General features: G+C 41.2%; 1 protein-coding gene across 2 annotated transcripts; it reads left to right on the top strand.

Moving 5' to 3' along the window:
• Window positions 1-1,038: 1,038 nt before the first annotated feature.
• Window positions 1,039-25,250, top strand: SH2D1A (SH2 domain containing 1A). Of its 2 annotated transcripts, none has more exons than XM_062184162.1 (4): window positions 1,039-1,193; window positions 17,908-17,971; window positions 23,154-23,289; window positions 24,664-25,250. In XM_062184162.1, exons 1-4 carry the CDS (start codon window positions 1,057-1,059, stop codon window positions 24,702-24,704), a joined length of 378 nt encoding a protein of 125 aa, XP_062040146.1. In that variant the 5' UTR covers window positions 1,039-1,056; the 3' UTR covers window positions 24,705-25,250. The 2 variants fall into 2 exon arrangements, with proteins under 2 accessions (XP_062040146.1, XP_062040147.1); XM_062184163.1 differs by having other exon boundaries at window positions 23,154-23,304.

The following is a 25,250-nucleotide window of genomic DNA, read 5'->3' as shown; positions in this document are numbered from 1 at the left end:
AAATATTACTTATTACTGTTTGAAATAGAAGCAACGCTTTATTTCAGAGAAGGAAATGTAGGCTGAAGGCTTTTAAAAAATTAATTACAGCTTAACATCAATTGAAGAAGAAGCCATTCTATAGAAACAACAGAATAAAAGTTACAATACAATTATCAACATGCACAAAATGTTGTAAAACCAGTTTTATGGCTGAAATGCTGAAAAGTGGGCCCTACACACCAAAGGGCATAGACAAATCCATGTAATGATGAAGACCCAGTTAAATGATTTGGTCTTCATTCCAGGGCCCAGCAAATAGACAAATCTGGAATACCTTTGGACATGCAGTGGGATTTTTGTGCCTCCTCCAGCACATTGGGATCCTAGACAAGGTGCTAGAAAAAAAAATCAGTATTTACTTAGGACCAGGATCATTCAAGATGACTATCTGAGTTAGGAGCTTAGAGGAACTTGCCCAAAGTCCATTGTTCACCTGCTTCATCTGATTCTGCAGGAGTCTCATGGCCATGATCAGTAGTAATTGCATATAGAAGGTGCCGTTTCGGTGCTTTGGTTTCAGAGCTTTTAGTCCTTCCGTTCTCAGTAGGTTTCAGCCCCGCATGACATGCTGCCTCTATCATCAACTCCTTTGAAGATCTGGTAAGCTAAGTCATTCCCGGTGGCCCCAGGGGGGAAAATGCAAGAATAGAAGCATTACCAAGCACTCTTGTCAGTGGGTGAGAGTCTGCATTGGCAGTACAGCCCAAATCGTGCAAAGTCCGTTTTCCAAGGTTGCACTCTTTGTAGGAACCCTATGTTGGTTGGGGGGTGGGGACCACACCCGGTGACATGTTCGATAGAACCAAGCGGCTAAGTTGCTGAGCTGGTTTTAATTGAAGTGTGAGAGGGAGGTTTTTAGGCAGGTAGACAACATCCTGTTGTTCCGGTGCTTCTCTTTCTTTTTGCACATTTAGCTGAACTGGGAGTCAGGTGGCTGACTTGTGCCTGGCTGCAGCAGCTGCATCTCCCAAGTACCGTCTGCAAACCTTGGCCTGCCCCAGAGTCTACTAGGCAATGGATGCGGTGGCTGTGTATCACGGCAAAATCAGCAGGGAAACCGGGGAGAAGCTCCTGCTCGCCACCGGGCTGGACGGCAGCTATTTGCTGAGGGACAGTGAGAGTGTCCCGGGCGTGTACTGCCTTTGTGTGCTGTGAGTACATTATGGCTGTGGCGGCTCAGCTGCACACAGGACCTGGACCTGGGCCTGCGCAGAGTGTGGGCAGTGGGCACGGGGGACCCGGGGGCAGGGATGCGGGTGGCAGGTGTTCATTAAGATCTCCTCTCTGTGGCCCTGAGACTTCCTGTTCAAGTCCAACTTTGGCCGAGTGTCTTCCTGGGGATTTCATTCCCTGGCTGCCGCCTCTCCAGGAGGACCTCACCAGGGACTTTCTGGGCAGCTGCAGAATGTATCCTTGAGGATATGGGGACGCATGGCCTAGAATTTACCTTTGCTGTGAGACTCGGGCTCCTGGCTTCTGTCTTGACTTCCAACAGAGGCCAGCAAGATGGAGTCCTGGAATGATGGGCCAGTCAGATTTGGGGCCCCCAGCTCTGGAGGGAAGGAAAGGCCTCTCTTGAGATGGTTTGGAAGTGTCATCCCAAAGGAAGAACACCAAATTCAGGGAGAGGAGGCAGACTAAAGGGCAGAGTCCATTACTTTCAGAATGCGGCCACCGGTTGGGTCAGGACGCAGAAATGGGGTGTGTGTGAGTAAAACTGCTGCTCTGGATCGGCTTATTTAGCTTCTTTTAGAGGAGGTGTGTGGGGCACAGGAGGTTTTAAAAATAAGACCCTCCTGCATGAAAGCTAGGACTGATAGTGGTAAAGGGTGTGGCGGGAAAACACCCTCGTCATGATTCAGCTTTGCCTTTGTCTAGGCGTGTCTCGGTCTAAATGCCCCATTTTGAATCAGATGCACCTGCTTCTTTGTTCCAGGGCTCCAGAGGCAGACAGCTGTGAGAGCTAAACCCTGTGCTGGTCAGATGCCAGGTGTGTGGCCTTGGCAAATTAATGTCTTGGTCCTTCAGTTTCCACATCCATTAAATGGGTATTACCCACCTCACAGAACTGTGAAGTTTCTGTGCCGTAATGCACGTAAAAAATTAACACTGAACCTAACACATAGTAAGTGTTCAGTGGAAATAAGATATTGGTATTATTACAACCAATCTTCTCTTTCAGTTGATTACTTTTAATACTCCTGGGAAGGACCTAGCTGAAGCATTGTCACCACCAGGATAAAACACCAGCACTCTACATTAGGTTCTAGACAGAAACAAAATAAGGGCTAAAGCTTGGTAGTCAGTTCAGTATTGATGATACATGGATTGCATATTGGTTTTTAAAAATGGTCAAGGTTTGTTAGTAGTAGCTCTGAGATTGTACTAAATACATTCATCATAAGGACTGCAAAGGAAATGTACAGAAGTTATTGAATCTCTTGAGCTTGCAGCTTCATGTTTTCCTGATATTACTGTGCTTTCTGAGTGAAACCAGGAGAGGGTGATGAAAGCCAACTAGGATTCTTAGGCTCTTTTCTTTTTAATTAAAAAAAATTTAAAAATTTAACTGAGATATGAAAATTGTACATATTCATGGGGCTCCATTGATGTTTTGATACGTGCATACGTCATGTAGTGTTCAAATCTAGATAAACATGTCAATCTCCTGCAAGCATTTGTTATTTCTTTATAGACAGGCTCTTTCGTTATCAAAAGAAGGTAGAGGAGTGAGTGGGAGGGTTGAGGGGGCTGCTTTAGGGAAGCTAGCCAAGGAGGTAACGTGCTCCTTAGCTTAGCGGTAAAGAGGAAGGCACAAAAGAAGCCTGGGCAGGGGTCGGGAGAGCAGGGGACAGTGTGTGGCTACATACATTAAGGCTTCATTCTTGCTGGCCTCCTGGCCATTTCTTAAGCTCACTGAGTATGCTTTCTATTTAGGGTTTTTGCCCTTAATGCTCCTTCTGCCAAAAATTTGATTTACATGTTTGGGCAACTGACTCTTCCTTCAGAGAGGCCTTCTCTGACCACCCTATCTAGACTAAATGCCCTCTATCTCTCCCACTTACATGCTCTTTATTTTTCTTCAAGGAGCTTTAAAGGCCTGACATTTGCATGTTTACTTAACTGTATTGCTGGGATCTTCTAGAAAAATGTAATCTCAGCTGGTGCCATGGCTCAATAGGCTAATCCTCTGCCTGTGGCGCCAGCACCCCGGGGTTCTAGTCCCGGTCAGGGAGCCGGATTGTGTCTCTGTTGCTCCTCTTCTAGTCTAGCTCTCTGCTGTGGCCCGGGAGTGCAGTAGAGGATGGCCCAGGTCCTTGGGCCTTGTACCCGCATAGGAGACCAGGAGGAAGCACCTGGCTCCTGGCTTCAGGTTGGCATAGCGCGCCGGCCACAGTGGCTACTTGGGGGGTGAACCAATGGAAAAAGGAAGACCTCTCTCTCTCTCTCTCTCTCACACACACACACACTCTCTCTCATTAACTCTGCCTATCAGTCAATAAATAAATAAATAAATAAAAGAAAAATGTAATCTCTGTGAGGGCAAGGGACTTCATCTCCAGCCCCAGGAATACAGCCTGGTGCGTAGATAGGCACTCAAAATATTTCTGAATTAACCGACCAGTGAACTATAGAAGGAAATTCTGTTTTTCACTGCAAAGAGCCTTGATCCAGGGGCTTGCGTTTTGGTGAGATGGGTAAAGCCACTGCCTGCAATGTCAGTATCCCGAAGGGGCACCAGTTTGTGTCCCGGCTGTTCCACTTCCAATGTAGCTTCCTGGAAAAAGCAGCAGAAGATGGCACAGGTGTTTGGGTCTCTGCACCCATGTGGGCGATTCAGATGAAGCTCCTGGCTTCTGGCCCAGCCCTGGCTATTGCATTTATCTGGGGAGTGAATCAGCTGATGGAAGATCCCTCCCTCCCTCCCTCTTCTCCCTTCCTCTTCCTTTCTCCCTGTGACTCTGACTTCCAAATAGATAAATAAATCTGTGCATTCATTGTGGGGGGAAGAGCCTTAATCTGTCATTAAGGGGGGCTGTCATGGAGCTTAATCTGTCATGGAGGGGGGCTCCAGAGAAGTCACTTATATTCTCTGGGCCTTAGTTTCCATGTTTATAAAACAGGAATAGTAATGCCTGTCTTCTGCAAGTTTGCTGAAAGTGAAATATGCAGAAGAGAAGGACAAGTGTAGCCTTTTGCCCATGTAGGCCAGAACCATACAAGGGACGAATTTAAGCAGGAGGGAAATTCAATTCTCAAATGTGTAAATGTAGTTTGTATGACACTTGGGTGTCCATGAAAGCCTCCTCATGAAGCCGCAGAAAATAGTAGGCAAATTGAGAGTTCCTTACTGTGTCTTTTGACTGGTACACTCTGGCTTCAAAGTTTTCTGAGATTGTTAGGGTGATCGGCACACTGTGCTGCAGAGGGAAGACACAAGGGCATTTTCCTTTGATCAGTGTTTCTCAACCTTTTTGAGCCACGTAGCCTTCTTGATAAACATAAACATTTCATTCCCTTTTTTTATTAAATCAAATTGTATTTTGAAATAAGCCCTGTACTCTTTTTAAACCAGAACACTTATGCTTGAAATATGCAGCTTAGGTGGTAATGTAAATGGTATCATGTACTTATGAACCACAAGGTACAGCTAACAAACATGCATTGATTATAGGGTTTACTCAGAATGGTTTCTCATTCTCTCTCTCTCTCTCTCTCTTTTTAAAGATTTATTTATTTATTTGAAAGAGTTACACAGAAAGAGAAGGAGAGGCAGAGAGAGAGAGAGAGAGAGAGAGAGATCTCTTCCATCTGCTGGTTCACTCCCCAATCAGCCGCAATGGTCAGAGCTGTGCCGATCCAAAGCTAGGAGCCAGGAACTTCCTCTGGGTCTCCCACATGGGTGCAGGGGCCCAAAGACGTGGGCCATATTCTTCTGCTTTCCCAGGCCACAGCAGAGAGCTGGATTGGAAGCGGAGCAGCCAGGACTCGAACTGATGCCCATATGGGATGCCGGCGCTGCAGGCAGCGGCCCCTCTCATTCTCTCTTGTTTGTTCCCATTAACCAAGATTTGGTTGAGCTTTAGTTTCTATACATATTTTTAAAGATTTATTTATTTACTTTGAAAGTCAGTTACAGAGAGGGGGGGTGGGAAGAGAGAGAGAATGTGAGCTTCTATCTATGGATACATATCCCCAGATGGCTACAACAGCCAGTTTTGGACCAGGCCAAAGCCAGGAGCTTTATCCGGGTCTCCCATGCAGGTGGCAGGGGCCCAAACACTTGGGCTGTCTTCTTCTCCTAGGCCATTGGCAGGGAGCTGGATTGGGAGTGGAGCAGCTGGGAAATGAACTGTTGCCCATATGGGATGCTGAAATCACAGGCTGTGGCTTTACCCGCTACACTATGGTGCTGGCCTTTCTGTATTTTTCTTGTAATAGATTTCAAATGCCTTTCAAACTGTACTTTAAGCTGTATTCTCACACTACACTTGCTCTTTTCTCCAATTATGAACCCTCTAATCATGGATTTCAGATATGGCTTTTTCTTCTGTTTGGTTTCAGAAGCCAAAGCTTTATGAATTTCACAAAGCACTAAAGAAGTTTTCCATTTATCGGACTATTCAACTTCATTTTAAGTCAGGGGTTTTTCATCCAATCATATTCTTTAAGCACATCTGGATTTTTGTATCATAAGTCTATTAAAATAGTTCCTTATACCTATTCAATATAAAAAATTTGAAAAATATAGATAATGGAAATAAGGGAAAAAGTTATCTATAGTTTTACAACCTAAAGATAGCTATTGTTGAAAATTAAGTGAATTTTCTTCTGTATCTTAATAAGATGAATTACTTTGTGAGCACACATGTGCTCTTAAAATATTGTATTCTGCGTTCCCACTTAACATGTAATATCCACTTCTTATAATGTTCTTACAAATGATTTTGAAGCATTACTTTTAATGGCCTCATGATAGTCTAGCTAGCTAGTGAATACCACACTTCCCTTTCCTAGTCATCTGTCTTTAGACATTTGACCCTTTCCATTTTCTTATTATAAATTTCATCATGACTTGTACTTCAGTGTATAAAGGTTTCCTTGCATTTATGATTATTTCCTTATGTGATTTCTGTGTAGAATATCTAGGTTAGAAAAGCATGAACAGTTTAGGGTTCATGCTCAGCAAATCTTTCCTTCTCAATGGTTATTCTAATTTATGTGCTCACCAGTAATGCATGAGAATGTCTCTCACTGCATTTTCTTCCTACAAGTAGGAAAACTACTTTTTCTCCTTTTTGTATTTCTTCAATTGTTAAGCATTTTTATATGATTGTTTATATATATTTCCTCATTCATGAATGGACTATTTCTGTACTTTTGTCCTTGAACCATTTGGATCTTCTTATTTTTCTTAGCATATAAAAGCATACTAATCACTGATGTGTTACAGGTATCTTTTCTCACTTTGGTGTCTGCCATTACTTTTCTTGATACATAAGAGTCTGGGAGGGAAGAATGGAGGCAAGGAGAATCCCTTCTACAGGTTCACTCCTCAAGTCATTGGCAATGGCTGGGGCTGGGTCAGAACAAAGCTAGGGGCATTGCAAACAGCAGCTTAACCCACTCTGCCCCAACTCCAGCTCCCTGGGATTTTATTTGATGTGTATAAAGAATATAATTTGATATTGCTTCCAGATAGATAGCAATTGTCCCAATACATTTATCAAAGAACTTTAATTTTTCATTGATTTCTTAGGCTTTTACCATATATTAAATTCTTATATATAATAGTTTCTAGACTATATTTTTGGCTCAATTTCTATATTATTTTTAAAGATTTATTTATTTATTTGAAAGGCAGAATTACAGAGAGGCAGAGGTAGAGAAAGAGGTCTTCCATCCGTTGGTTCACTCCCCAGATGGCCGCAATGGCTGGGGCTGCACCGATCCGGAGCGAGGAGCCAGGAGCCTCTTCCAGACTCCCATGAAGGTGCAGGGGCCCAAGGACTGGGGCCATCTTCTGCTTTCCCAGGTCACAGCAGAGAGCTGGATCAGAGTAAAGCAGCTGGGACTCAAACCGGCGCCCACATGGGATGCCGGCACTGAAGGCGGCGGCTCTATCTGTTACGCCACAGCGCTGGCCCCAGTTTCTCTATTCTTATACCAATAGTACTATAGAACAATAATGTCTTGATATATTTAAAGATTGTTTACTTTTTTCTTAAATTATTAATTAGATGTGGATTTTACAAACATTACTGGTGCTTAAGATAATGGTGTAACTGCAGGGTATTGCGCCTTCCCCAGGCTGCACAGCAAGAATACCCAGTAGTGTGGTGGAACTTGTAGCCCCTTCCAAGGCCACGACTCTTATGGCCCATGGATGTCAGCCCAGGCATTCCCCTGTGCTTGGCAAACTGCTTTGGTGATCCACCAGGCGTCAGGATTCCTTCTCATAGCTTTACGGAATGGATCAATGAGGATAACCTCATATTTCATGTGGAATCTTCTCCACAGTGGCATCCAGCTCGATCCTTTGCAACAAAATGAAGGCTTCATGAAAACTTTATCTGGTTAGCAGCATAACGGACAGGCTTGTCATCAGATGCACCCTTGGGAACTGAGTATAGCCACAATAGCGCACATGAGCCCTACATACGGCATAACGCCACTTGGCCTTATATCCCAGTTTGTGTACTTTGCTGGGCTGAGTGTGGTGAGGTGCCCTGTGGAGTGCAGAGAGCTGGTAGCACTGCCAGCAGTGGACTCTCTAGAGAAAGCATATCATATTACACTGCTGCTTTCTCTCTAGTTCCTATATGTACTTGTATGCATATATCCTGGCTTACTTGATGGCTGCAGAAAGGCTGTGTGCTATTCTTACCTGTTGGTTCTTTGAAATGAGATCTAGGCGCTGTGGCTCAACAGGCTAATCCTCCGCCTTGCGGCGCCGGCACACCGGGTTCTAGTCCCAGTTGGGGTGCCGGATTCTGTCCTGGTTGCCCCTCTTCCAGGCCAGCTCTCTGCTATGGCCTGGGAAGACAGTGGAGAATGGCCCAAGTCCTTGGGCCCTGCACCCCATGGGAGACCAGGAGAAGCTCCTGGCTTCGGATCAGCACGATGCGCCGGCCATTGAAGGGTGAACCAATGGCAAAAAGGAAGACCTTTTTCTCTGTCTCTCTCTCTCACTATCCACTCTGCCTGTCAAAAAAAAAAAATCCAGAATAATTTGGTTAAGCTAAAAAAAGCCATTGGGAGTACATTAAACTAATTAATACATTCTTGCAAAAATATGGTATGTCTCTCCACATAGAACTGTTTGTCTATCAATAGAGTTTTGTATTTTTCTTCCTGTAGGTCTGCACAGCTTTTGTTAAATTTATCTCTACCTCTTGTGTCTGTTGCTTTTTGGTTTTTATCATAGATGAAATCTGTTTCCACTATATTTTCTGTTGCTAAGGAAAGCTATCACTATATTGATTGCTTTTTTGAACATGCAAATAGCTATTTTGACTTTAATCTGTTTAATTTTAGAAGTATATCAAGTTTGTTTTCACTGAGATACATGTGTGCTTTCACATTTCTTCCTGTTTTACCCTCAATTTAGATAGCCTTTGGGCAAGTGCTGACAATTGGGGTTGTTTGATAATGATAAGAAAACTGATTTAATATATTTAAAATAATTAGCATCACAAAATAGTTTATTTCCATAAATAGCTCCTTCTGTAAATATCTGCTTTTGTTTGCTACTTATCTGATGGAAGATTTGGAAGAAGAAATGCTATTATAATTCTTTAGCCTCAGGGGCACATAATGAAGACATTTGACATACATGTCTTTAGATAAAAGCATAATTATCTTTTTGCCCTTTAAGATTTAAAGGGATGAGTGAGAATAAAATGCTCATCAAACAACTGAAATGGAGAAATGGGGGAGAACAATGACAAAATTCAAATTCCAGTTTATCAGATATAAGAAAGGAGAACGGGGGCCTGGCCAGCATCCCCTATGGGTACCTATTAGTGTCTCAGCTGCTCCTCTTCCTATCCAGCTCCTTGCTAATGCACCTGGGAAAGCAGCAGAAGATGGCCCAAGTGCTTGGGCCCCTGCACCCACATGAAGGACCTGGAAGAAGCTCCTGGCTCCAAATCAGCCCAGCTCTTTGGGGAGTGGACCAGTAGATGGAAGACCTTTCTTTCCCTCTCTCTGTAATTCTGCCTCTCAAAACAAAACAAACCCTTAAAAAAAAAAAAGTGGTGTGGCAAAGCACTTGAAGTTATAGCTTAACTATTTTTTTGTTTTTGTTTTTCTTTATTTTTGACAGGCAGAGTGGAAAGTGAGAGAGACAGAAAGGTCTTCCTTTGCCATTGGTTCACCCTCCAATGGCCGCCGTGGCCGGCGCACCACACTGATCCGAAGCCAGGAGCCAGGTGCTTCTCCTGATCTCCCATGAGGTGCAGGGCCCAAGCACTTGGGCCATCCTCCTCTGCACTCCTGGGCCATAGCAGAGAGCTGTCCTGGAAGAGGGGCAACCGGGACAGGATCTGGCACCCCAACTGGGACTAGAACCCGGTGTGCCGGCGCCGCATAGCGGAAGATTAGCCTAGTGAGCCACGGCGCCGGCCTAGCTTAACTATTTTTATGAGAAATCGCAATTTAACTTAGATTTAATTTTTAAGAATATTTATTTGTTTGAAAGGCAGAGTGACAGAGAGGGAGGGAGAGCAAGAGCGAGTGAGAGATCCATCTTCCATCTGCTAGTTCATTCCCAAAATGGCTACAACAGCCAAGTCTGGACCAGGCCACAGCTAGTAGTCAGGATTCCATCCAAGTCTCCTATGTGGATGGTGCAGACATAAGTAATTGGGGCATTTTCTTCTGCTTTCTCTGGCACATTATCAGGAGTTTGGCTCAGAAGTAGAGCAGCCAGAACTCGAACCAGCTCTCTGATATGGGATACTGGCATCATAAGTGCTGGTTTAACCTGCTGTGCCACGCCAGCCCACATTTAACTTCTGAATTAACATTTAGTTTTTTAATTCAGTGGTGCTACATCTATCTCATGACAACTTAGGTTATCAAAATTATTTTGGATTTTCTGAGTACAATGCATTAACAACAGAATGAGCCTGAAGGATTAAATCTGTCACACATAAACCACAAAATGGATGATTCGTAGTCAAATAAAACATGTGCTGACTATGTTTGACAATTTAAAATTGAAATTGCCAGATTAGTCTAAAGATATCAGATTAATCAAAGAGGCATTCCAGGTTGACCTCATCCAACTTCTCTTCAGCTTCCTCCTCTGCTTTTTCTCTCAGTGAAAGTCTCCAGCCCTATATCCCAGCAGATTCTCTCTCCTTTTTAGAATTGTGCTTTTGGTATTGCTTTTAAGATCAATTTCCTCAAATATTAGGGGTTTTCAAAATGCTTGTGGACACATGGATTTAAAAACTTTTGTACCCAAACTTGTTTTTAATTCCATTTTTAAAATATTTATTTATTTGAAAGGCGGAGTTGGAGAGACAGAGATCTTCCATCGACTGGTTCGCTCCCCAAGTGGTCTCAATGACTGGGGCTGGGTCAGAGCTAGCATAGAATGGTGGTTAAGATCCCCATGTCTTCCAGCCAGACCCTCTGGGTGTGCATTCATGCTTTGACTCTTAACTAGCTATTTACCTTGGACATATCAATTAAAATTTCTGTGCCTTAGGTTTCTTATCTGTAAAATGGGAGATGGGGTTAATAATAGTACTTATCTCGTGGTTGTTATGAGGATTATTAAATGAGTTAGTATTTGTAATGTTAACATATATGTATTAACAAAAAAAAAGACTGAGGGCAGCGTTATGGTGCAGTGGGTTAAGCCAGTACTTATGATGCCAGCATCCCATATGGACATCAATTCAAGTCCCTACTGCTCTGCTTTCAATTCATCTCTCTCCTAATGTACCTGGGAAAGGAACATAAGGTGGCTCAAGTGTTTGGGCCCCTGCACCACATAGGAGATCTGGATAAAGCTCCTGGCACCTGGCTTCAGCCTGGTAAAGTCTTGGCTGTTGCAGCCATTTGGGGAATGAACCAGCGCATGGAAGATCTCTCTTTGTCTCTGTCTCTCCTTTTCTCTGTCACTCTACCTTTCAAATAAATATTTTAAAAATCTATAATTGTAATTTAAAGTTAGACATCATAAAATGTGCATAAATAAAAACTTCTTGCGGCAGTTCAGGTGAAGAAAAGGTTATTGTCATAACTCACCAAAATTAGCATTACATAGTTTTATCATCAGACTTGAAGATGAGTGACTTTTGACGTATCAAAAATTCAGATTTCACTTTTTGAAGATTTATTTATTTGAAAGAGTTAGCAGGGGAGAGAGGGAGAGACAGAGATCTTCCATCTGCTCATTCACTCCCCAAGTAGCTACAATGGCTGGGATGCCATCCAGGTCTCCCAGGTGGGTGGCAGCATCCCAAGCTCTTGGACCAACTTCTGCTGTTTTCCCAGGCATATTGGCAGGAAGCTGGATTGGAAGTGGAGCAGCTGGAATGCTCATGTAGGATGTCGGCATCAAAGATAGCCACTTAACCTGCTGTGCTACAAAACTGGTCCTCCCACTCACTTTTAAAGAATGAAATTTGGGGCTGGCATCCCATATGGACACCTGTTCAAGTCCTTGTTGCTCCACTTCAGACCCAGCTCCCGGCTAATGTGCCTGAGAAAGTAGTGAAAGATGGCCCAAGTGCTTGGGCCCCTGCACCCATGTGGGAGACCTGGAAAAATGTCCAGGCTCCTGGCTTCAGCCTGGCCCAGCTCTGGTCATTGTGGTCATTTGGGGAGTGAACCAGTGAATGGAAGATGGATCTCTCTTTTCCACTTCTCCCTCTTCCCTCCTCCCCCTCTCTCCTTTCCTCTTCCCCCCCTCCTCTCTCTCCTCTCTCTGTAACTCTGCCTTTCAAATAAATAACATATAATTTAAAAAAAGTTTGGACCACGGGAAATTCTGAAATCGTTTGAATCAAAATCAAGTATGACAGTATAGGTTACTATTCCTCTGTATATAAAAGTTCTGAAGTACTTGTTTAAAAAGCAGGCACATTATAATTGTGTTGAATTTTGCACATAGCATTAGTTTGTATAGATATAGTGGGCAAGGACACTAGCCTGCTTTATTTGCAGTGTCATGAAGAAGTCAGATGTCACCAAATCTTTTGTATAGTCCTTGAAGTGGTATGAAGAAGGAATTGATGTGGTTTTGTCAGTTTGAAATCGAGATCTGCCCTCAACACTGACCCACTGAGAAGTGTCACGTTGCTTTCTATCTGCTCAGTTCTAACCCAAACACTTTTTAAAGGATTAAGGACAGCTTTAGATGAAATGAAGACACATTTTATTTTATTTATCATAAGAGACAGAAAGACAAAGGCAGATAGCGAGATCTCCCATCCATTGGTTCATTCTTCAAATGCCCACAATGACTGGGGCTGGGCCAAGCCATAGTCAGAAAACTGAAACTCAATCTGCGTTTTACTGTATGGGTAGCGGGAACCCAACTACTTGAGCCTGCTGCCTCCCAGGCTGTACAGTAGCAGGAGGCTGGAATTGGGAGCAGGAGCTGGGACTTGACTCTAGATACTCCCTTGTGGAATGCAGGCATCTTACCTGTAGGCCAAATGCCCACCCTGAAACAAAGACACATTTTATTATCAGCAGAAACTCAATGAGTTGATACTTTGTAGTCATTAAAATGCAAATGTTAGTCATAAAAATAAATTAATGGTAACAATAAAACCCTACCATTCTCTACCAATTATTTTCTGGAATTTTTGTGGTAAATTAAAAATTTTAAGTTCCAGGTTGATCAAGTTTCTTTAAAAAAATGAATAGGGGAAACATTTAAAATCATAGTACTTTCTAAGTGTGTATTAATGGGGAGAGAGTCAGAAAAAATAAGCCTAGGAGATAATCCTACAATTTAAAAAAATGAATTTTATTTTTCTGGTTTGTGATTTACTCAGGCAAGTTGATAAATTTCAAATTATAATTCTTTTTTCTATAATATGATTTTAATCACTTAAATAACTTTATAAGGAAATTTAATATGCAATGATGTGTCTACATTTAAATTTGCTTTTAGTTTATAAACCCACGAGAGAAAGACAACACTGAACAGTTGTAATTAGTGTGGACTATCATTTTATGTCAACATAGTCCATATACTTAAATGTTTTTGGAAAATATGGGACTCTACTACCTTTGAATTGTGGTATAATTTTTAAAAATTACCTTTAATTTATTTGAGAGATAAATATGGAGGTAGAATATATTCCCATCTGCTGGTTCACTCCCCAAATGGCCAGGGCCAGAGCCGGGAGCCAGGAGCCAGGAACTCACTCCAAATCTCCCATATGGGAGGAAAGAATCTAATTACCACCATCACCACTGCCTCCTGGAGTCTGCATTGATTGGAAGCAAGAGTCAGGAGCCAGAGCCAGAAATCAAACTTGGTCACTTTGATGTGCGATGCAGGCATCTTAACTGCTAGGCTAAATGCCTGCTCTCTGATGATTTTGAATTGTTCTTTCTGCTATATTTTTCTTTTTTCCCCTCTTTTTTTATAATTTAATTTTTTGACAGGCAGAGTGGATAGTGAGAGAGAGAGACAGAGAGAAAGGTCTTCCTTTTTGCCGTTGGTTCACCCTCCAATGGCCGCTGCGGCCGGCGCATCTCGCTGATCCGAATCCAGGAGCCAGGTGCTTCTCCTGTTCTCCCATGGGGTGCAGGGCCCAAGGACTTGGGCCATCCTCCACTGCCTTCCTGGGCCATAGCAGAGAGCTGGCCTGGAAGAGGGGCAACCGGGATAGAATCCGGTGCCCCGACCAGGACTAGAACCTGGTGTGCCGGCGCCGCAAGGCGGAGGATTAGCCTGTTAAGCCACGGCGCCGGCCTATAATTTAAAATTTAAAAAAAAAATTGTACTTATTGTGGACATGATATTTTGAAATATGTATACATTGTGGAGTGGCTAAATTGAATTAATTAGCATGTATCACCATTGTGGAGAGACAGAGAAAGAGACTGTATCTGCTGGTTTACTCCCCAAGTGACCGGGATGGCAGAGGCTGGGTCAGGTTGAAGCCTGGAACTCCATCTGGGTCTCCCACATGGTGACAGGGCACAAAACACTTGTGCCATGTTCTGCTGCCTTTCCAGGCATACTAGCCAAAAGCTGGGTTGCACCTAGAGCAGTCAGGACTCGTGTCAGCACTCACATGGGATGCCAGTGTCACAAGCAGCATCTTAGCCTGCTGTGCTATAACGCTGGCCCCACAATAGAGATTTTAAAGGTATTCCTCTTGTCTAACTGGAATTGTGTAACCAGCACATCCCACTCCCTGCCCCTCACTCCCACTGCAGCCCCTGGTGAGCACCAGTCTCGTCTCTGCTTCTGTAAGTTTAGCCTTTTCTTATTCCATATACGAGTGAGATCATGTGATGTTTGTCTGTCTATGCCTAGCTTATTTCACCTTATCATATTTCCTCTAGGGTCATCCATATTATCACAAATGACAAACCTGTTTTTTTAAGGCTACAAAGTATTTTATTGTGTATAAATACCACACCTGTTGAATCTATTCATCCACTGGCGGACACTTACATCTGGGGTGAGGCTTGAGAGTCTGCATTTCTCACAAGCTCCCAGGTGATGCTAACGCTGTTACCCTGGGAGCACTTATTATATTGTACTCTTTTAGAGCTCTTCCATCCCTGACATATCATGGAAGGCTGACGACAGGGGATCCTTGGTGAGATACTTCAGCAAATTAAAGTTAAAGACATGAGCCGATATGTTATTTGAGGAATAAAATAATTTTGCTCATTGAGAAATTTAAGGGATTTGATGGAGGAAGGAAATTGCTAATATTAGATGAGTTAATCACGAGAAGTTTTATGTGTCATTGCCACCGGGTTGTTCAGAGACTGAAAGAGGTAAGAACTTTTGAAGTGGTACTCGAGTTCCTGCTGCTTAACTGAAAGTAAGATAAGATCGCATTCGTTAGGAAACAATTTTCAAAACAGACTCCTTCATTTTGACGAAATGAAGCTGATGATACTAGGGAGACGGATTCCCTGCATTTTTTAGAGACTCCCTGCTTTAGAAGGTGGAAAATGGATTTCTTACCATTTTGTTGTGTTGTTGCTGGGATTTAAAATAATGCATTCTCACATTACCCTTAGTAAAACTGAATTATTGCAATTACTTCCCTTAGGGAAAATGGAACTAAGGATTTCATACTGTTTCCTGCTTTCGTCTCCATTTTGTTGTGTGGCTTTAAGGAAGTCACTTAAAGACTTCTACTTTGAGTTCTTACATAGTACTTGCTGAAATTAGTAGACTTTGAGGTACATTTCAATTACTTGGAAAAAACAAAGGATTTCAATACTGTAACATGTTTATTCAGCTTACTATAATAAATAGGCATTTTAAAGCATATTTTATATATATGATAAAAATTCTGGCAAATCTTTATAACAAAAATGAAAGTTTTCATGTTATCATGCCAGCAGTCAAATTAAGCTTTTAGTCAGAATCAAAATTCAAATGAACCTGATTAAAGTATTTTAGATTTTTTTCTTTCGATAATCAATATCGATGATTATTGATTAAAGATATAACTAGTTATTTCGTATATTTTAAAGACTTTTAATTCTTTTTTTTTTGACAGGCAGAGTGGATAGTGAGAGAAAGACAGAGAGAAAGGTCTTCCTTTTTGCCGTTGGTTCACCCTCCAATGGCCGCTGCAGCTGGCTCATCTCGCTGATCCGAAGCCAGGAGCCAGGTGCCTCTCCTGGTCTCCCATGCAGGTGCAGGGACCAAGGACTTGGGCCATCCTCCACTGCCTTCCCGGGCCATAGCAGAGAGCTGGCCTGGAAGAGGAGCAACCGGGATAGAATCCAGCGCCCCGACCGGGACTAGAACCTGGTGTGCCGGCGCCGCAAGGCGGAGGATTAGCCTGTTAAGCCACGGTGCTGGCCAAAGACTTTTAATTCTAAAGGGAGTTAGTGATAAATGTGGTTAAAAAGTTCAAGCATGACACTCTGTTTGTAATAATCTAGTCTTTTAAGTTTAAACACAGTGTTTTTAGCTAGAGTTTAGTGTGCATCCTAACCAAGGATCTCTCTTGACCCAACTTACACCTAAGAATGGCAACCAGAAAATATGCTGAATAAAAGCATGTTGACTCGGATTCAAAATTTGAAATAATTCACAATTAAGTTCTCCTTATTTTTCTGTGAAGTCAAAGTTTATTAGGCAAGTTCAGTAGCATTAGCATATAATGTAATATAAAATCTTTATTGCAGTGTGGGAATCAAGAGCTGAGTCTCAGTGCCAAATAAGCCTGATTGAAACACACCTCTGCTGCTTGAGCTCTAGTCTGACTGTGGCTACTTTTTTCTTTTTTTAAAAGATTGATTTATTTGAAAGGCAAAAATACAGAGAGAAAAGGAGAGAGAGAAAGAGATCGATCTTCCATCCACAGGTTCACTCCCCAAATGGCGACGACGGCTGGACCTGCTTGGGATCTATCACCTCTTTATTCCTTCTGCTTTCTCCCTTTCAGAATGGGAATGTCTGTCTTGTGCCTGTCTTACCATTTTTGTCTCAAGATGAATGACAACTCAAGTTTCACTCATATTTGTTTAGATCATATTTAGATGAGACTTTGAACTTAATACCAGAATAAGTTGTCTTTTGTGGCTATTGAGGTGGAATGATTGAATTGTGTCTCTGCAAAATATATTTAAACCCTTATCTCCAATGTGACCATTGTTTGGAGATAAGATCTCTAGGCAGTAATTTAGGTTAAATGAAGTCGCAAAGATGCGGCCCTAATTGGATAGGGTTGGGGGGACCTTATAAGAAGAGAAAGGGGAAGGTGGAGGGAGAGAAATATCTCCCATGCATGCACTGAGAGGCCATGTGAGCATACACCAAGAAATCATCCACTAACAAAGCAAGAGGAGAGGCTCCAGGCAGGAGCCTGTCTTCCTGACACTTTCATATTAGGCTTCCCAGCCTGCAGCACTGTGAGAAAATACATTTTTGTTGTTAAAACCACCCAGTCCATGATATTTTGTGATGGTAGCTGAGCAGACTAACACAGCATGTAAAACTCTTGGCATGTAGTAGAAATCAGTTATACAGATATGCAATATCTGTGCAAACTGAGTAATGAGAGAGAATGTTTTTACCAGTTGAAAGGACAAGCTGCTTTCAAGTACTTTAGCAGCACTCGTTTTTAATTCAAATTACTATTACTACTATGTTATATTATAGAATAATGTAGTAACAACAATGTATTACTATATAATAGTAGCATAATGATAGAGGCATTATGTTCTTATAGTTTTCTAATATGTTTAAATAATAATGTTAGTTTATGGGGACATGGTAGTGCCTTATCTCAGTGGAATGTTTTTGCCCTAAAACTCTTTGTGTACTTAAAAATGAAAAGGCTACATTCTGTCAAAACTGTTTAGCAATTCATGGTTTTGATCAATTTCAACAAGTCTGTTTATTTCTGTCTAAACAGTCTCTGTACTATACAAATCCCTAGGAGTATGAGTTCCCACATTTTAAAAAATGAGAAGCTAAAAGCTCGTTGGAGATTGTGGTTAGACAGATATGATATGGAAAAAGTTAGATTCACTGGACTTTGCTACCTATGAATGCTTTGGTGTCATATATGATCCAGGATATTCGTATACAGCGTTTATATATAATCGTAAGCTGAAATTCAGAGCACCCCTTGTTCTTTTGGAATTTTTTAGTAATGGAAATGTATTCTTTCACAGGTATCAAGGTTACATTTATACATATCGCGTGTCCCAGACAGAAACAGGTTCTTGGAGTGCTGAGGTATAGTTTTTTTTCTTTATTTTTGCTTGTGTGGGTATCAGGCAAGTGTCTGGAATTTAGGTTGGTTTTATAAAACAAAAAGAAGTCATATCATACAGTACCAACACATTACTCATATTTAGGTCATTAAATATCCAATCCAAACTTGTTCATGGATCATTAAGAAGCCTCCAGAGAATCTTGGTCCCAGTCCTATTCAGCCACCATCGTGTGGAATGGTATGACTTTGGAGGAAAGCTCAAAAAATTGAAGGAATGTGTCAAACGTTTAGTGCCTATGTGAAACTCTAGAAAGCATATCAAAAACAGGTGAAATACTTAAATTGGCAATTGTTCGTTGAATAATATTAATATATCGGTGTTATGGGTGATTAAGAATTATGATTGTTGTTTGCTAAGAGCCTCAAACTTCCTTGGGGAGATGTAACATGAAATCAAATAGTCAGTAGTGTGAGGGCCTGTGCCTGGTTGTCAGGTGGACCCAGGTTACAGGGATGGTCTACCTTCTTCCTTGCTCCTTCCGTGACTTTGGGCAGATTACTTCACTTTTGCAAAGCAGTTTCTTTATCTGTAAATTGAGCTGAACATCCATCCCTTCCTCACAGGGCTCATTTTTAGGAAAAATGGGATAATGCATGTAATAAAGCTCTTATCCACAAGGCCTGGTACACAGTGAGTCTTTAAAAATGGGACTTACTGAAAATTACTGAACAATATGATTATGCTGTCAAGTGCTAAGTTATCTAACATGGGAAATCAGAGAAGGGAGTGTTTTCCAAGTATTAGGGTAACTGATGATGCTGTACGTGAGGATATATGGAATAGAGAGCTGTGCTCGTTAGAATCCTGGGGTTCTTCTACCTGGAGGACTTGGGACTACCTGGGGGCTTGCAGGGCTAGAGGAGGTAAGTGGGTGTGCTTCTGGTATCTACTTGGGTTTTGATCTGAGTTCTTTTTTATTTTTGCTTATAACCCAGGGGATCTGAATAAGATATCATTAGAAAAAAGGGTTCTTATGGCTTTGAAAACATTTGAAAGCCACTGGATGATTGCAAGAAAAGTCTGTGGAGTGAATCCATTTCCATGGACCACGACAGTGCAGTATATCACATCTTACCAATCATAAAGGCTCTACAACTGGAGATTTCAACCTCAAATGCTTTCTCTGCTTTCTGCCTCTCTATAACAGTCTTTCTTAAAATTATTCATTATAAGCTTTTGAAAATTTAAATGCTAATTTCAACCTCTATTAATACCTCAATCATGCTATGCATTTAAGAAACTCTAAAGTCTAGACCTAAAAAATCAAAATAGCTTTGAACTTTACAAATTCATAAATAAACTGGAAAGTACAAATAACAGACTATAAAAATTTTGAACTACTGAGATGAATTAGGGCAAGTTTTTAAACACATTAGTGCTTTATATCAGGATAATATTTTAACACTAAAGGGAAAGCAATAACATTTCTAATTAAAACTACACCTGTTTATTTCTTTAAATTCTCTATCACTGCAGAGATGATTAAAGTTATAATCAAGAGTGGTTATGTATAATAACAGAAACACATACACACACACATATTTGTATATGATTTGACCAGAAATAGCACTTCTCCTTAGGTAAGTGCCCTTCATTTGCTGAAGAAAATTCTTTATGGAAAGGATATTAAATTCTTAAAGCTTTAACAACCTTATTTTTTCTTTCCTCCATTTCGAGTATAACATTATATGAATTTTGATACATGCTTGTGATCATGTTAAAGAGGAGAGGGCTTATTGCACATAAATGCCCCCTCATGCCCTCGTCTGATCTAACCTTATTTATATAATAATACTGTAATTATCTGCACCAAGAGAGCAGAAGATTGGCATGGATTGTTACCAAATAGAAAACAGTTTAAAAATTCTTTAATTGTTGAAATTCATATTGCATTTTTCCTATCTGCCAAATTGGCCGTCTTAGTTATGGTTTGCTAATGTGAATATTAAACTTATGTGTATTCTCAGAGCTCATACCACCTGACTGGAAGAGGTTTCTCTAGAGCATATTGAAGACCAGCTAGGAGCCAACACATATTTCCATGAATAACCAAGAGGTGACAGTAGGAGAAATGTGCACATTTGAACAATAGCTGAGCTCAGTGACAGGATAGGAGCTGTCAGTGATACAATTCTTGTGGTAAATGCTTTTTCAAAATTGGGTAAATGATAGATATTTATACTAGTTTTTTTTTTGTAACAACTTTTTAGTTTGCCACACTGTAGGAAAAATCATAAGAGTAGTACTCTAATCTCTGTCTAAAGATTATGCATAACATCTGAGAAAGGCTGAGATTTGTTTCAAAATTGAATATTGGATCCTCTGAATTATGGAAGATGTTATATATTCTTAGTATTAGATTAGATTATTGCATAGTGTATTAAGTTATCCCGTGTGACTCAAGTTAAAATTTTACTAGTTTTTTTTTTTTTGACAGGCAGAGTGGACAGTGAGAGAGAGACAGAGAGAAAGGTCTTCCTTTCTGCCCTTGGTTCACCCTCCAATGGCCACCACGGCCTGTGCACCGCGCTGATCCGAAGGCAGGAGCCAGAGGCTTATCCTGGTCTCCCATGGGGTACAGGGCCCAAGGACCTGGGCCATCCTCCACTGCACTCCTGGGCCATAGCAGAGAGCTGGCCTGGAAGAGGGGCAACCGGGACAGAATCCGGCACCCCAACTGGGACTAGAACCCGGTGTGCCGGCGCCGCAAGGTGGAGGATTAGCCTAGTGAGCCACGGCGCCGGCTAGATTTTTTTTTTTTAAAGATTTACCTATTTGATAGGCAGAGTTACAGAGAGAGAGAGAGAGAGAGAGAGAGAGAGAGAGAGGTCTTTCATTTCCTTGTTCATTCCCTAAATGGTTGCAACGTCCAGAGCTGGGCTGATCTAAAGCCAGGAGCTTGTTCTGGGTCTCCTGTGTGGGTGCAGGGGTCCAGGCACTTGGATCATATTCCACTGCTTTCTCAGGCCATTATCAGGGAGCTGGATGGGAAGTGGGGTAGTGAGGACTCAAACTGGTGCCCATATGGCTTGCCAGAGCCACATGTGGAAGCTCAACCTACTACGCCAAAGTGATGGCCCCCTAAAACTTTACTAAATTTTTAGAGAATTATACATGTAGTCAACTATCCTTTATTAACATGTGCATTGGTTTTACATTGTATAAAATCTGGCCGCCCCTTGCTGACTCAGCCTGTGTTTTTTTTTTTTTATATTTGATTATCAGATCAGTAGATGCTAAATAATTTTACTTATTAACCTAAGCAAAATGCTGTAAATTCAGTCACTCATTTGCCAATGAGAGATTGCATCCCAAATCTGAATTGCTTCTGTACAGCTGGCACTATTATTTCTCTCTGTTGGCATGGATAATTAAGTGTTAACTGGATATCAGTACCCAGAAAAATAATCCTTCTCTTGATAAATGGTTTTTTACAAGCCACAAGGACAGTCAAAAGATATGTGGTTTGCCTTCTTTTGACACTGAGGAGGGTGTATGTTTTCTCTTCTAGTTAGTGATTGTAGCTTCGGTAGCCCCTCTTTGGTTCAGTCCTAATCTGAAAGGCAAGAAACTGTGTCCAAAGATCCAGAGCCAGTTCTGCCTGCGATTGTCTACATGAATGACCTTGGGCAAGCCGATTAATTTCTTTGTGTTTACATTTTCTCATCTGTCAAAATGGGAATAATTGAATCTGCTGACAACTGCCAATCTGTGAGGAAAGAGAGGCAGGGGATGAGAAACTGCCTTGAAAATTAAAAAAGTATGCTAAGGAAATTGTAAGAAAGTATTTTTGTAGCCATGGCCTGCATTTGCAAATTTGGAGGTGTTATCTTGGAGGCAAAGAATTGTCTTGACCTCTGAAAGAAAGGCTATCTTATTCTGGATGAAGTCTCAATGGAGTTTTAGGCAGGGGTTTGGATCATTGTGGAGTTTGGTGGGAGAGGGCTTTACGTCTACTGAGAGTATATGGGTGCACAATAGATGAGGGCTAAAACAAACTTTTGTAATGTTTTCAGTGAAAAATCACCCCAGTGTAAGACATGATCAGAGTTACTATGGAGAGTGTGCTAACTCCTGTGCGTGCTGGCGGACAGAAGTCTGTATCCTGGCCTTCGTGGTTTCTCATTAGATGCTAAAAACCAAACAGCCTCCCCCTCAAAAATCTTCCAGATGGAATAGTTGATAAGAACTTTGTTGATAAAAAACAAAAACTAGCCATTGTTGAATGGCTCATAGCAATACTATTTTATTTCCTGTGAAATGACAGTTCCGAGCTACTGCCTAAAGCGTGGCTCACAAGCTTTTGCAGGAAATAGTTGTTGATTTCAGGCACTGCCTTTGCAAGAGAACTGATGTCAGGAAAGGAACACATTTTAATAATTGCCTGCAAACACTGCTCTCTTTAAAAAGAAACAAACATATAAACGTGACCTTTATAGAGTCTTCTATTCTCATGTCATGGAGAAAGCATTGTCACAGTGCAGTGCTGACGGAGACAGCCATTTTGGGGAGAACAAGGAAGTTTCCCAAGGAAGAAACAATTTCATGTGAAGGATGAAGCTGGACATATTTTCAGGCTAAAGAGTATGAGGGCTAACTACCCATGCGCTTCGTGTATTGCAGTAGTCAAATTTTAATTTCTTGCACAGTATTTTATATAATGGAGCTATGACAGGGAAGATGGGCTGTAGGGTTTTTTTTTTGGGGGGGGGGTTGATTCCTCAGGCTTTTTATTAATGACCTGTAGTATCTGTGTGCTTGTGTGTGTGTGTGTGTGTGTGTGTTTCCCTGCTTCCCTCTGTTCGTGAATTCATTGTGGGTAATGGCCTGTATACCCTTAGAGGTTCAGGATGTATGATGGGTAGCAGGCAGGAAGGGCAGAGCGAGGAGCAAGAGCTTGTACAAACTAATACCACCCTTGGGAGAACTTAAATGACAGCTCATTAGCTTCCCTTGTAGGGAAGTTCAGCCAACCAAAGTAAGCTCTTTCGGAATGTTGTTTTTCTTTCCTCCTTATGTTTTCAAATACTTAAACAAGTTACACAAATGTTACCTCTCTAAGCCCCCCTTGCACATTTTTTTAGGCCTTTTTGTATCCATATGAGCTAAATAAATAATTTGCTTGGCCTTTTATTTTTCAGACAGCACCTGGGGTACATAAACGATTTTTCCGGAAAATAAAAAATCTACTTTCAGCATTTCAGAAGCCAGATCAAGGCATTGTAATACCTCTGCAATATCCAGTTGAGAAGAAGTCCTCAGCCCGAAGTACACCAGGTACTACCCATATGGGCCTACTATTATTTTTTGACAGGGCTTGGAAGTTCAGGGTTATGTATGAACCTATTTATAACAATACCATCACTTAGAAGTTCTTCAAGAAAGATGCAATGAGAAAGTCGAGGTAGCTGGAAGATCAAGTGAGTGGTAATTATGTGCTGCAGTTTCAACATGCTATACTACAAACTTTAATAAAGCTGTGCAAAAATGTCAACCATTCTGTAAACCCACAACATTTTAATCTCTATTGTTCCATTTTATTCTCCTCAGTCACTTTGTATGTATGTAAGTCCTATTTCACTTTACTAATTCAGACACTAGCAATTTGAAAGATGGGATATTTCAGGGAGTATCTCAGCTGTTCTTTACCTTTGCTTAGTAAACTTTTTTTTCCCCCTTCAGGGATATAAAAGCTAATGTTACTTGGTCTATGTGATCCTGATGTCTGAATTGGTACTGCTTAATTAATGAAATTTTATTGTGGTAAAGAAAATTAAATTAGTGGGCTTTATTATTCCACTGGCACAAACTGCTATAACTCCTGAGCAAAGCTATTTTAGCTGGTATGTCAGGCTAAAAAGAATACCTGCAGATGCCTGTAATGGTCTGAAACGTGACTGTATGCCTCTATTGAAAGGGATAAATCATAGCCGGTGCTGCAGCTCACTAGGCTAATCCTCTGCCTGTGGTGCTGGCACCCCCAGTTCTAGTCCCGGTTGGGGCACCGGATTCTGTCCAGGCTGCTCCTCTTCCATTCCAGCTCTCTGCTGTGGCCCGGGAAGGCAGTGGAGGATGGCTCAAGTGCTTGGGCCCTGCACCCGCATGGGAGACCAGAAGGAAGCATCTGGCTCCTGGCTTTGGATTGGTGTGGCGCGCCAGCTGTAGCAGCCATTTGGGGGGTGAACCAATGGAAGGAAGACCTTGCTCTCTCTCTCTCTCTCACTGTCTAACTCTGCCTGTCAAAAAAAAAAGGGGGGAGGGGTAAATCATTTGTTTGGAGTAGGAGGATATGCCTTGATTGAAACAATAAATATTTATGATAAAAGAAAATGAATCATTATGTCCTTTTATTTTTTTGACAGGGACTCAGGCATAAACTGACAATTAGACTCAAGTGGCAAATTAAATTAATGAATACTTAGGCTTAATAATGGAAATATAAATAGAACTCTAATTGGCTAATTGTTCTCTTCTGCCCAGTATTCCATTCTTTAAAACTCAGTTTTAAATAATAGTTGCTTAAGGTGTATCATCGTGTTATATTGTTGTAAATTTTATGCAGTAGGAAATTTGATTATATGTTTGAGTTAACTTATACTGTAAATAGTTTGAATGCTTATCTTTTCTTGATTTTTGTTATTACTTTTTTAGGGAGAAGAGAAGATCCTGATGTATGCCTGAAAGCACCATGAAGAAAAAGAAAACACCTTGTACTTTATTTTCAGTAATTTAAATATATGCTAAGTCTTATATATTGTAGATAATACAGTTCAGTGAGCTACAAATGCATTTCTAAAACCATCATAGTCCTCTAATGGAAGCATCTAGCCTGATGTTCAAGCTGAGATGGGCTTTGTAGATAATGAAGAGCTTTGAAATGAGGATTGGGAAAAAAAATAATTCCCTAGGTTATCTTCAGTTATTGTATTTACAAATGGGAAACAATTTAAAGCACAATGAATACTTTATAAGCGACTGATATAAATTCTTGCCAAATACAAATAAAAATAATACTCAGTTTTTGTCAAAAGCACCATTTTTAGTGAAATATTATTTGAGAGTTACCGATTTGAAATTGTTTCGCTTTGACTGTATGGAGGGATGTTGGTTAGTAGCCTTCATCTTTGGCATATGCAGTTCTCCATTAGCTATGGTGTCATAGGCTCTTTTGGGATTCATGAAGCTGTGTACTGTTTGCTAAAATAAGAACTAGAGAAAGAGCAAAGCGTTTCTGTTTA

This window comes from Lepus europaeus, chromosome X (genome assembly GCF_033115175.1).
Source record: "Lepus europaeus isolate LE1 chromosome X, mLepTim1.pri, whole genome shotgun sequence".
Classification (NCBI taxonomy): domain Eukaryota; kingdom Metazoa; phylum Chordata; class Mammalia; order Lagomorpha; family Leporidae; genus Lepus; species Lepus europaeus.
This window is presented reverse-complemented; position numbering and strand designations above follow the sequence as displayed.

Excerpts from the sequence above, each read along its gene's own strand:
- SH2D1A (XM_062184163.1), top strand. The coding sequence starts at position 1,057 with ATGGATGCGGTGGCTGTGTATCACGGCAAAATCAGCAGGGAAACCGGG. Across the intron at positions 1,194-17,907 it reads GTGTACTGCCTTTGTGTGCT|GTATCAAGGTTACATTTATA; the intron begins GTGAGTACATTA and ends ATTCTTTCACAG. Across the intron at positions 17,972-23,153 it reads CAGGTTCTTGGAGTGCTGAG|ACAGCACCTGGGGTACATAA; the intron begins GTATAGTTTTTT and ends TTTATTTTTCAG.